This window comes from Fistularia commersonii, chromosome 12 (genome assembly GCF_037954325.1).
Source record: "Fistularia commersonii isolate RoL2024-O1a breed Wild chromosome 12, RoL_Fcom_v1.0, whole genome shotgun sequence".
Lineage (NCBI taxonomy): Eukaryota > Metazoa > Chordata > Actinopteri > Syngnathiformes > Fistulariidae > Fistularia > Fistularia commersonii.
Window position 1 is genome coordinate 10,754,887 of NC_141295.1, and position 13,900 is coordinate 10,768,786.

General features: G+C 41.9%; 1 protein-coding gene across 2 annotated transcripts in view; it reads right to left on the reverse strand.

The window, feature by feature from the left end:
* The window catches only part of grin2bb (glutamate receptor, ionotropic, N-methyl D-aspartate 2B, genome duplicate b), a 95,853-nt gene that overhangs the window by 10,858 nt on the left and 71,095 nt on the right, over window positions 1-13,900 (reverse strand). For both annotated transcript variants that reach the window (XM_086157006.1, XM_086157007.1), the window contains exons 7-14: window positions 12,557-12,671; window positions 12,236-12,435; window positions 10,605-10,776; window positions 5,752-5,905; window positions 5,209-5,334; window positions 3,178-3,407; window positions 2,294-2,454; window positions 403-590 (exon numbers count right to left, since the gene is read on the reverse strand). In XM_086157006.1, coding sequence (XP_086013132.1) covers window positions 403-590; window positions 2,294-2,454; window positions 3,178-3,407; window positions 5,209-5,334; window positions 5,752-5,905; window positions 10,605-10,776; window positions 12,236-12,435; window positions 12,557-12,671 — 1,346 coding nt within the window. The remainder of the gene's footprint in view (window positions 1-402; window positions 591-2,293; window positions 2,455-3,177; window positions 3,408-5,208; window positions 5,335-5,751; window positions 5,906-10,604; window positions 10,777-12,235; window positions 12,436-12,556; window positions 12,672-13,900) is intronic.

A 13,900-nucleotide genomic window follows, 5' to 3' on the forward strand; every position in this document is an offset into this window, starting at 1 on the left:
AGCACAGTGAGTACTGATATTCCAACTATTTTAAAGCGATCATCAATCAATATTGATAAGACGCGAGTGTGTTGAGGAGCATACACTGCATATCCCTATAATGTGATGTTTTTTGGAGGAGAAAAAAGCAATGAAAATTCCAGTATGAAAACTGATAAACAGGTTAATTTGACGATCATTTGAGGATAAGTTTTATTCAGAGGAATTTAAAGCAGGCATGGGCTGGGATTTTTTTTTTTTGAAATAATGTGACATTTGATATGTAGATCTAAAATTGAAGTACTGACACACTCAAACTTCATCACCAGAAAAAAAAATGAACAGGTTTGAAAGTTCATTTTGGTCATTTTGTAAAATAGCAAAAAAAATAGAACTGAAACCAAGGTTCACTGCAAGCTTTACCATCTCCAAAGAGCATGAGGATCGCCAGGTCCACCGCTCGTTTCCAGCCCGAGTCTTTTTGGATGGCAATGCCGTAGCCAGTCGTTGCAAACACCTTGCCGCTCCCGATGGTGACAAGCTTACAGCCCTCGTCTCTGCCCGCCATGTAGTTCAGCACCGCAGCATCGTAGATGAAAGCATCCAACTTGCTGCACAGCACAAGAGAAAAGAAGTGGCAAAACAAAGACTATAAGCGATGCATGCCCGATTCTGAGATTTAAAAAAAAAAAAAGGCTGCCAGGTCATAAGAAGTGTGACAGTTCATTTACATATAATATGTGGATCTAAATCCTAATCTTGTCCATAATTCAAATAAAATATGAATTATTTTCGTGAGTTCAATTTAGATATTTAATGGTTATGAATTCTCTTGTTTGTTATTCAGCAGGTTTCTATATATCAGATATTCATCCATTAATTCTTTTATTATCTATGCTGGGATCAAGAGTTGAGGTTGACCCTGGATCAGTTGCTACCTAAAGAGACATACAGCCATTCACACATCTGGGGAATATAAAGTGTATAAGGGTGGATGAATATAAATTGATCCCCTGCCCGTATTAGGACTGTGGAAACCAACACAGAATGTCAGAATCAAACCAAGAACCTCCAACCTGCTGTGCCATCCTTTATATTATATACACAGACACACACATATATATGTACACACACAAAAAAAATAAAATAAATATATATATATATATACATAGATTTCCAAATTATAAAAAATAAAAATCCCACAACTTCAATATACTGCCATAAATTAAACATCACACTCGGGGTAGAGTCCCCAACATAGACCATATACAATCGACCATCCCAGTTTCATTTTCTAGACTATTTATGGTAAATAATGCATAGTAATGGGAGCTTAGAGTGCACAGCTAATCAAACTGTATAATGTTATGAGTCCCCATTCCGAAGCTTTCCCATGATATTTTAAATCTTATATGGACCACCTCGGCAGGAATTGAAGCTGAGGACTGCCATGGTGGACCTGTACTTGAATTTGGGATGCATCTAAGTCTGTATACTGTCTCAGCTGCATCATTTCAATTAAATCATCAAAAACTGTCTACTGCTGAAGATTTATTTTATCTTGGTGACTTTGCGCTGAGAATGTTTTGGTTGGTACTAAATTAACTGATGGAAAAAAAAAACAATGGATCGATTGTTTTTGACATGAACGAATACATTTGAATTTTCAAAAATGCCCTGAGGCTGATGAGAGGAACTGCAGGTTACTACACTTGCTGACATCTATCATATTCAGTATTCAAGAAAAATCTCATGGACAATATCAATATTTTACTTCCATTCTTATTATACAAATCAAGCAATTTATTCAGAATATGTTGATGGGTCACATCGACACTTCATTTCCGGCCCTGTCCAAATCTTTTAACCTTGAGTGAGTTGATAGACAAATAAATTGACATGACAGCCCCCAACTTGGGCCCTTGGGCCCGGAAATGCCTCTGTCGTCACGCCGTTCACGCTATCGGCACCTGTCTGAGGCGCCTCATCATTTCGAATTTAAAGTTGGTCAGAAAAGACAGGGGAGGGGGCATCGAAAGCGGGGAAATATAAGGTAGCTTTTACTGTAAAACCGCTGTTCTCTGTGCTGGTGGCGGGCGACTCTCCTGCCTTCCCACCCACGTCACCCTGAATGCTCTCTTTCTTCATTTGTCTCCCTCCTTTTGGTTCTTCATCATCTTTGCTCTCTATTGCATCAGCACAGGACCTCACAACTCCATAACTCCCTCTTCTGATTTCTCCCTGCTGATATCCTTTCATCTTTCCTCCTTCCTTCCCATCCTCCATCTGTCTGTCGCTCTCTCTCTCTCCTCACCCAGTCTTGAGACTGTAAAGGGCTTCATCTACATTCTTCTGGTGGAAGCTGGTCATGTAGGTGTGCATGTCCCGGTAGTTGTTCCGGATGTTGCGCTCTGTACTCCCGTTGGGGACGGTTCCGAACCGGAATGGCGGCGAAAACTCGTTAGGCTTCTGGAACTGTTGTCGGGTAGGAAGGGGGTGGGGTGGGGTGGGGGGTCCGGAAAAGAAACCACACAGAGAAAATGACAGAGGAGAGCTTGTTAGCAAGGAAAACGCACTGAGTCGCGTCAAATTGCCTTTAATGCACCGTTGAGCAGGAGCACAGAACTATGCTTTTGAAAGATTAAAATTAACTAAATGATTTGAGCTGTGACATACATGGGAGCATTGTGGGGAGGGGGCACATCGAGGCGCATGAGTATCGTAACCCGGATCACGATCAGAGTCGATCTTAGCCCTGTGCATCGGACACTCGACGGTCGACAAGAGTATGTTTTGTATGTATGAAATATTATTTTTCAATAATACATTATTAAATCTGGGAATATGAATCGAAATCTTCATAGGACAAATGAAAACCAACAAAATCCAAAGTAAGACTTTATCAATTGTGCATTGTGTTTGGAGAAAAACAATGATAAATCAGCAAATTGACTCGTTTTTGAGTTTTTACATCACTGGGTTGCTGAATGAAATTTACATAAAACAGCTATATGCAAAAAAAAAAAAAAGGGTGGATTTTTAAATCAGCCATTTAAACAACTTTGTTAACAGAAATGTGTCCAAAGTATGGGGCTAAATTCCACAAGCTCATTATTTATTATAGCTGATCACTACTGAAATAGCTTTTTTACATAAAAGCCCCCCCCAATCCCACTTCGGCATCGAACCCATTCACACCTTTTTGTCTGACAGGCCCGACACCTGGTCCACATACTCCTCTTGGATCATGAAGGCGGCCAGGTTGGCAGTGTAGGAGGCCAGGAAGATGACGGCGAAAAAGGCCCACACTGACACCATGATCTTGCTGGTGGTGCCTTTGGGATTCTGCACCGGAACGGAGTTGTTGAAAACCAGACCCCAAAGCAACCAGATGGCTTTTCCAATGGTGAAGGAGGGACCGCCGGGCTCTGTGAGACAGCGACAGAAAGGGAGGGGAGGAGGAAAGAAAGATGACAGAAGGAAGACGGTCACAGGTAATACTTCACTCGTGACCGCAGTTGTGGGAGGCATTTGATGGATGGCGGTGACGAAGACAAGATTAATTCCCATCTTTCAGTTTTTCAGCTATTGCATGATGCGCGTTGTGATGCAAATCCCTCTTACCAGCCGCCGCAGTGACAACCGACCGTTAGACTAACTCTGTTCCACCTACTGGTATGGCAGTGTGACAAGGTAGTGGGAAGAATAAGAAGAAAAAAAAAAAGGAAAACTAGCAACTGTACCTCCGTGGCATAAGAAATAGGGAGAAAGAAAGGGAGGGGGAGGGAAAGATGGGCACGCAGCAGGGTACAATTATACTACAGCTGGAGCAGCACTGTAGGACAACAGGCTTACGTAACCTAGTGATTATACCACATGTCCTATGTACAAAGAAATGCATGTGTGTGTGTGTGTGTCGCGATGACAGAAGACGTTTGCAAAACACTAATATAATGTACGTCTGAACTAAACAACACAACTCTTAACCCAGCTGGTTCCCGACATAAATGCGCTGTGAGCAGCAATCCTGTTATTTTATTTAGACTCTTGAGTGCATAAAAACCTGGAGAAATAAAAAAGACAGACAAACAAACAAAAAAAAAAAAAAAACAACAAATTGTATCTTAACCATTGACTTTGATAGGAAGATTGATTTGAACAGCCAGCTGTCTGGAAGCAGATTTAATCCAACCAGTTAATGCATACTGTTAGACGTTGTTAAGCCTTGAACGTTTCCAATGCTTGGTAATACATCTTCATCAGTTTAACAAGTCCCGTAGAGGTGGTGTAACACAAGTATAATATTGGAGAATTGTGTTATTAAAAGAAAAAAAAATGATAAGAGAAGAGAGAAGCCTTTGTTCACGCATTTGGTGGTAAGAGTGCTTAAGATACTTAAGAAAAAGCGCTCAAGTGACTGAAGATGTGGATAAGAAGTGCATACTCGGAGAAATAAGTCGCAGGGGTCCACTCAATTAGAGGTGTTTGTCAAAGAGGCGTTTAAATGTAACTAAGAATATTGTAGTGGATACCACTTCCACTTGTACAGGGAGCAGAAGGATAAATTGGTTGCAAAGTTACTGTCATTGTCACAATACTGGGGAAACAATAGAAGAGTTCATTTTTGCCACTAAACTGACCCGAATCTCAACGGATGTAAGAAAACTTGCCCAGGTGTCATGAGCATAAAGTGACTCGGTCCTTTGTGACCACAGAAATGCATCACTTTTGCCATGTTCCTGCTTAATATTTGAAGCTACCCCGGTGTTTGAACACCCTCAACAGAGGCCTCAGTGAAGCCAATGGCCTCCGTCTCAACTAAAAATCTTCTAGTGTATTGTAGAACATGAAAACAAACATTGTCAGGTGTTAGACCGCTTTTCAGATCATTGAATTTTTGCATGATGAAAGGTGTTGGGAAGAAACTTAATTCAATAACAAGGTGAAGAACTATGTCTGTATCACTTCAACACTTGAGCTTAAAATGCGATTTATACTGACTTATGACTGTCTTGACAGGGTGATGTTTTTAATGTCTTGTAAAATGGTAGAGGTTGTCGAAATTGCACGCGTATGTATTCTCGGCGGTTTTGCGACAGTCACATCGCAATCAGACCGCAGGCGCTCCTTTTAGCGGAGTTAGATCAGGACGTGGCTTATTATGAGCATCAGTTGACGAGGTGTGTAATACCGTGCGTCATTGTGCATGTTTGTGCAAACCCCTCTTACCTCGCCCATCTGCCAGACAGCGATTGTAACCCACCGGGCTGAAGTACTCGAACACAAACACAGCCACCGCCGACACGATAAGCAACATAACGAACATCATCACCCACACATCGGCGCTGAAGGGCTCTGCGAGGTGGAGAGGAAATGGAGGTGAAGGGAAAGCGGAGCGGAAAGGGGGAGAAACAGAGGAAAAGTTCATTAAGTCGCATGTCCGGTGACAAAATCAACCTCTGGTATGAACATAATTAGTTGTAAACTAATCCGATGTGTATTCGGGGCATATTTGGAGTTTATCCCGCGTATATTTGGTTGCTCTCAAGAGGGAGCTCGGTGGATCGCAGGCAGGTGACGGGGCAGATGTTCTCGGAGAAACGGGCACAGATTTTGCCACTTCAAACCGACTCTTTCAAGGTGAAAAACACCTCTTTTTCGCTCGCTATGAATACATATTCAAGGTGTGTAAAGTGCTTGCTCTGTTGTATGTAAGTGTTCCTGGGCGACTATTGTACTCCTGCCAGAGGTGCCAGGTGCACTTCTTCTCACCTAGAAAGGCGGATGGGGAGACAGTTCCGTTGCTACGGGAGACCATGACACTGATTCCTGTCTCAATGAATGGCACAGAGAAGTCAATGACCTCCGACCTCTCCTCGTTGATAGTGAGCGAACCGACTGCCATGTGTGCATTCTTCAACACCACCTGGGGGTCAGAGTGAGGGACAGGAAAGAGACATAGATGGTCAGCGGTTTAGAAGAAGGGGAAAAAAAAACAAAGTGGTTTATGAATCAAGAATCACCTTCGTAGCCGGACTGTTAACCGTTTATTTTGGAAAAATTAAAGCAGAAGAGAAAGGGGATGTTGACCTTAAAATTACCCCAACAAGGCTGCCTCCATCAAAGTTCAGATATATTCACCTCAAGGTTCCTAAATCCTGAGGTTATAAATAAAGATGGCACGCAGGAGACTCGGTTAATATGCATTGTGTATTCCAGAGTTGAGTCCTACGCTCTTTTTCTTCTTCCTTTTTTTTCTTATTTATGTGCAAGCTATTCTCTTTCTCCTCTTCCGCTCCATCTTTTTCACTGTGTTTTTTTTCCTCAATCCATCCATCTCTGCCGCTTATCCTGCACTCAGGGTCGCGGGGGGTTGCTGGAGCTTTTCCCAGCTGTCATCGGGCAAGAGATGGGATACTGGACCGGTTGCCAGTCAACCGCAGGGCCACATACAAATAAAGACAACATTCAATCACTTCATTCTGGACAATTTTCCCAATCTTTTCCAATTAACCCGCTGCATGTTTTTGGAATGTGGGAGGAAACCAGGCATCCTGCAGATACAGGGAGAACATGCAAACTCCACACAGAGCGGTCCCCTTGTTGGAATCGAACCGGGGTCCTTCGTGCTGTGAGGCCGAAGTGCTAACCACAGTCCGTTTTTTTTTTTTTCCTATTTCAGTTAAATCAGTAACTGCTCGCTCAGGCATTTAGGAATTAAAATATCCATACATCACACACACACTATATTTGGATGTGGTTTTAATCCTTATTTCAAAAATGATGATTCATGAATATGTTGCTTATAACCCTTCAGGCCCCAACTTATCTGCTGTCTTTCAATATAAAACCACAATAGCTATGCTGATATTAATAGTATAATTAATGATAATAACACTAACAGATTTTACTACTCCTTCTAGTATAACCACTACTCATAATAATTATAACAATAATAATACATAATGCAACAAGGTGATTCTTTTTCGGTCAGTGTTTCTCTTTCCGTGCCTTTCTGTCTCCATCCCTGAGTGTGAGCCTCGCCGTCCTTCTCTCAAGGTTATGATCACAGCTTGCCCCGGGGCTAGGTTGAGGGGAAAATGTGTTTGACGGCGTGAAAGAGCAAAGTAAGGAACTAACAGTAGACAAAAGCAATCCTGGTCATAGAATTCGCCCTTCTGTGAAGTATAAATTCTCACAGGCAAAGAAAAAAAAAACCATACTGTTCAGTGGTGCTATCTACAGTACATGTATTTAGGCTGAGGATTAGAGGAAAGTGCTGTACTCTCTGGCTGCATCTGCATTTTAACTCATGCAAAATGCCATGGTCTCTGCGTTGCCTACCATCTATCTTTATTTGAAGGTTTCAACCCTTGAGAGTTTTCAGGTTTACCTCCAGTCTTTGATTGTTTTTACACCCTTTTTGATCGCTCCTCTGCCTGGATGTGTCTCAGGTGTGTCTTCTTATTGATTCCTTTGCCCTGGTTGCTTATCTCTCCGGTCTTTCACCAGCTCTATTCTTAATTTTTCTTTTTAAATTGTGTTAAAATTCCCAATTTGGCTTAAATTTTCCCCTGTCCAATTTCAATTTTTGATGAATAATCTGTGCCTGCCAACTCTTGGTGGGCTTTTGGGTTGTATTTACAATTTTTTTTTTCCCTACAAATGGGACATTATTAAATGACTGAAGCATTGCCTTTTTCTCACGGATTTAACACTATTAGGTATCTTTTCCAGAAACTACCTCTCCAAAAAATAAAGTACCAGAGATGCAGAGGTCTGTGATCATACATCTAACCTCGCCTGCACTCATGTGCCTTCATCAATGCATGATAGTAACCTCATATCTTCTCCCCAGTACTCAGGCTTTTCTCATTTTGCAGGTTCCCAGGGGGCCTGGCTTGATCTACTGCAGCTGTCTTGCTGAGCATCCAACATTGTTATTTCGTTTATGAAAATCAAAGCTGTTGATGAATCATACCAGGTATCGCCATTAAACTATTAACTGCACATATGAGATCAGTTGTGCCTGTCCCTTCCAACCCTCACACCACTTCCCCTTCTCTCTCTTTCTACCCCAATCGGTCAAGGCAGAAGGCTGTCCACGCTGACCTTGGATCTTTTTTAAGGTTTTTGCCTGGTAAAAGGCATTATTGTTTATTTGGCTCCGTTGCCGAGTGCGTGCTCTTGTAGGAATGTTGGGTTTCTGTAGATCCATTTCAAGGGTTTGGTCCAATTCCGCTCTGCGTGGAAAGTGTCATGAAACAAGTGTGATTTGGCGCCATATTAATAAAATCTGACTTGATTTGACCCGTCTTTAAGTCCCTGGATCCTTCCTTACAGGCGTCTCTCCAGCGATGAGCTTTCAGAAATAGATTTTTCCTGCATGCTGTCCAATATCCACATAGTGACCAGCTGCCTTCAATCTTATGCCACAGTTTCCAGCCTCCAGCATGCCAGTGTTCTGCCCTACCTGTCCCCACCAGCGTCTCCGGCATAGACATCATTTTAGTCACCAGAGCAGGAAGCCAACCTTGCAGGATTGGAATGTCTGTCTTCCGTTTTCATGGCTATCTCTACTGATATCTAACATGGTCCTGTCCCGACGCTCTCAGCAAACAATCCCAAGTTCCCCGAGGGGTTAACAACCAATTGCTGCAGGGGATTTCAGTCCTGCCTTTGTCAACTCGACCGGTGTCCGGTTTTTCAACCTCCATTTCTACCTCAGCTCACCGGCTGCAGAGATCATGCGTCTCCATGTTGTCGTGCTCCTGCTCACCAGAACTGTAGCTTTCTGTTCGGGGATTTGCTCTTGGTCTTTTCCCTTGTGTTATCCACAAATATGCCTGATATAAGGAAAAGGTCATCTGACTTTGCCCGGATCTTCTGCTCCCCAGTGCATGAGTCTCTTTAACTTAGCGCATATTCCTTTCCAAAAAAGGTAGACACTTGACTCTGCCTCATGATACTTAAATGGCAATCAAAGTTTTCTCGACAATGTCTTATAACTTTGATATATCTTAAATATGCATTCTCTGTATGTATGGAGTATATATGTATAGAGGATGTAAGTGTACACCAAAATAATGTCTCCTTGTAACTACAGACTCAAAGTGAGATTCTGATTATCCTGCAAGTGTTTTCACTTAAGAATATTTATTTTTGACAATCCTCTATAAAAAACAAAAAAAAGTTAAAGAAAAAAAATCAAAGTAAAAATCTCTGGAATGATATAATTGTAGAAGAAATAATTTGTCACCATAACACAATAACAGCTCTTTTTTGAAGTCCTCCTGGAAACATCAAAACCAGCCAAAACTAGCCAAATATATCTTCCTCTAAAATGTTATTTTTGTAAATAATAAAACAGAAGCATGATAATTAACAAAAAAAAAAAAAAAAAGAAAAACTTCTACAGTCACTGTTACTTCTTCATCCTGCTTTTTCCGTCTGTATTCTACTGTTGAGCTGATCTCACCCGGCGGTTTTTGGCTGCTCAACAAATGAGCATGGAAGTCTTCACAAGAAGAAAAGTCTTTGAAATTGTTGTTATAGTACGGTGCTATGCAAATACCGTACTGTGGTACGGTCCTGCAAAACAACGAAAAACGGACATTGTCCTCGATTTATAAAGCCCTCATCGGACAGGATGTGAAAACACGACATGTCCAGATCATGCTTTATCTATTTTAGCTTGCTGCCATACTTGATACCTTATCGATCGGTTGTGGGCTCACCCACAACTTAACCAGGTAACCGGTCGATGACCTCATTCCGGCCACTCACAGCTAGTCTGCTGAGAAGACGGGAGAGTCTTGAATTTAGGATTTCTCTCGCTCTACTTAACAACAGATGTTAAATTTGACCCGTGCCACTTAGTGTAGCTTTGTATTTTTATAGATATCACTTGGGACTGTGATACGGTGAGATGCTTTGTTGTTTTGTACTCTGGCTGCGGAGGGGGTTGTTAAACAACGTGAATATTCTCTCAGCCCGATTCTTTATCACAGCATTAAACAACACTGAAATGAAAGTTGAGTAAGAATTCAATAATCACTGGTTTCTCTCATCCAGAGAGCCCAAACATAATGCTGGTTCTCTGTCACTCCAGCTTTCGATAAAAAGCTTCCCTTTAACACCTTTCATTTTACACCGAGGTTTGTAATCATGCCAAGTGACCGATTGATGCCTGTCTCTTACGACAAGCGCAAGTATTTCTCAGTGATAACATCTCCGCAACCGATTTAAACACATCAGCACCCCGCCACCACTTTGACTGTGGTCTTGATATTATACTTTTCATAAAGACTAATCACAGAGGAGGTGGATTTTAATGCAACTCACTTGTATAGTATAAAGTAATATCTGCAACGACTGCAGCATTTCTGTCCAACTCCACAGAGAAGACCCGCTGGACTCTTTATAATATAAAGAATAACCAATAAATGCATTAGGTCGGAGTTGGTGATTTGCTGTACCTTGCTCTATTTAGATGAATAACATTTGAATGCTGTGATATCTAACAAACTGTAATTGGGGATGTTTTTAAAGGATTTCAAGAAAAAAATGACCATATATTTGAAAAACAAAACATCATGGGAAAAGGGAAGAGAAAATGTCGTCACCTCTCCAACCATGCCGTTCCACGTCCCATTGACTTTCTTGCCGTGTTTGCCGTTGGTGACCAGGTAGAGGTCGTAAGTGAACTTCACGGTCTTGGCGATTTTCTTGAGGATGTCAATACAGAAGCCTTTGCAGCAGCGCTTGATGTAAATCCCTGAATCACCCGTCTGGTTGCTGGCAGATGGAATGGAGGGGGAGGGGAGGGCGATCACAAAGACGGGCGAAGAAGGAGAAATATTTGATGATGAGATTTACATATTTTAGGATGGCGTTGACAGTGGACACTGCTGCTCCTCAGATGTGGGCTGAATCATGTGACCACATTTCACTCTACGACCAAATATATGTGACAAATAAACTACTTCTACCTTTAAGTACATAATGGCTCCAACAGTACAAATGCTACCTGTATAAAATGTATTATTTTCAATTTTTTGGAGGGGTAGGAAATCAAAAAATTGTGCTTTTGTGCTTAACAGAAATCCAGGAGTACCGATAGGTTTCTGTGAAAACCCACAATTACGTGCCGCGCTAGCAAGAGGATATTGGTGATCGTATTACATAGCTCTGGGACCAAAAAAAAAGAAATCTTGAACCTTCTGTGTGACATCGATCGGGGTTTGTTTTGACCCACAAGTGCACAACAGGTGTGGGAATCGGTTGCCATGTCCTACTTTGGAACCGTCTCAGTTTCCAGGCCATGCGGGTTTTTATTCCGGCTCATGAGGAAGCGTTTCATATTCACACGAGCGCGGAAATCTCCGGGGATTGTGAACTCAGCAACCTTTATGATTGACTTCCACCATATATACTTTCGGTTTTTATCCATCCGTGAGGAAAACTGTGTTTGGACTTCAATGTGTCCGTGAAAATAAGTGACAACAGCAACAACAACAACAACAAACAACCCCGCTGTCCGTCCCTGCGATGTTGTAAGTGAGGATGACTACGAAGACGAGAGCGAGAGAGAGAGCCATACGGCCTGGGGAGATAGGGGGAGGGAGAAAAACAGAAATTGGGAGCCAGGTGAAAGAGCGGGGTAAAAGATCAGTCAATACAAAAATCTCTGAGGCAGAAGATGTAGGACACCCTCAGGAGATTCCAGGCAGGTCAGTGTTAGAAGAGGAAAATTCATTTGCACACATGGAGGAGAGGCAGAGGGTGAGGGTGAGGAGGCACGGGAGGAAAACAGGGACAGAAAACAAGATGCTGATCCATTTAGCAGGAGGAGAGGGGTGAACGTGACCACGGGACAGTGAGGGGATGCGAGGAAATGAATTGTATTCTAAATGACGCTCAAAGATACAAAGGAAGAAAACAAATTCAGTTAAATGCAAGCGATGGCGGTGAAAATTCTTTCCTTAGGTTTTGTTTTCTGTGACCTTTAATTGATCCGCTTCATAGTAATTACCGCTCGGGCATGTTAGGCGAGGGAAATGGATGGAAAGTGACGGCAGAGGTGGAGAAGATCAGGTGAGAAATGTTCAGTTTCTTGCTGCGCGGCCTTTGTAGGATCCAAGCGTTGGAACATAAACCATCGACTATCGATACTGACTTTCACATTTTAAAAAAATTGAAGGGTTTCAAATCAGTTTCATTTCTTGCGTCCGAACGTTCCATTAGAAATCCTCACCTGAGCAGTTTGCGGCAAGGCACCGTGTTTCTCATGCACGTTCCGCTGAGAGGGTCCACGTCCTCCACGATAACGAACGGAGCCTCTTCCAGCGTAACAATGGAGAGGTGGTCCTCCCGCTCCTCCGCAGTCGAGTACAGGTCAAAGCGAGGCCACACATGATACTTCATGCCCAGGGAGCCTTTCTCCCACTTACCAACCTGCGCGAGTCAATAAAGGGAACATTATCATGAATCTTGAACAATAGTCCCTTGATTGGCACTCCGACGGAAAAATAAATAGTGAGACGATGGTAGAAAGAGAAGAGCATCAGATATTTACCCTGTCCCACTGTCTGTCCTTGTCTAAAAGAATGATGACCAGTTTGGGGAAGATCTGGTGGCCTTCGTTGCTAAATGACAGGTTACGGCCCTCAAATGTCACATTCATCAGGTACCTGAGAATGAGAATTCAAATTACAATTAGCAACATTACATTTCTGTTTGTACCCTTTTCTAAATTCCATATTTAAGTAAGTATACTGCTCAAAAAAATAAAGGGAACACTTGAACAACACAATGTAACTCCAAGTCAATCACACTTCTGTGAAATCATAGTGTCCACTCACAAAGCAACACAGACTCATTCTGACTTGTTTTAAGGACATTACATCAAAGTTGGATCAGCCTGGAGTTTGTTTTTACACTTTAATTTTGAGTGTGATTCCTAATCCAGACCTCCATGGGTTGATACAATTGATTTCCATTGATCATTTTTGTGTGATTTTGTCGTCAGCACATTCAACTGTGTAAAGAGCAAAGTATTTCATAAGAATATTTCATTCATTTAGATCTAGGATGTGTTTTTTAAGTGTTCCCATTATTTTTTTGAGCAGTGTATTTCTACGGGAGACGTATTCAGTTTAATCAGACCCTCTGCAACATTGGTGCTCTAGACCTCCATTCAGCTTCCTTCCTTTGGATATTGTTGATTTTATTTCAATCACAAGGGGTTTTACTGCGGCGGCACAGCGGCTCAGTGGTTAGTGCTTCCCCCTCACACGAAGAACCCTGGTTCGATTCCCCCGTGGAAGAGTTTGGATGTTCTCCCCGTGTCTGCGTGGGTTTCCTCTGTGTTCCTCTCACAGTCCAACAACATGCAGGAAGTTAATTAGAAAAAATATGGGAAAATTGCCATAATGCGTGAATGAGAGAGTAAACGGTTGTACATCTCTATATTTGGCCCTGTTATGGATCCAGGGGGGGCCCTGCCTCTTGCCCAATAACAGCTGGGATAGGCTCCAGCACCCCCATCGACCTGAATGCAGGGTAAGCGGCATAATGAATGAATGAATGAATATCTGATATATAGAGACCTTAGCTTTGAATGGGGAATTCAAAATTACTACATATCTCAATAAACTTTCTAAGAAAAAAAAAACAAAAACATTTTGTTTGAATTATGGCATCACTTATATATCCACAAATACTGTTTACAAGCTTCACACTTCACCTTTCTTATGACATAACTTTGTCTTTATAGGTATAAAAAAAATGCTGTAATTTACATTATATACATCAAATTACTTGGATTATGTCTGGAAAAAAAACCCACATGATATATCTCCATAGTGCTTTAGCAATCTTGACCTAAAAACTCTCAGGCTCTTTCCCGGGGGAAATAATT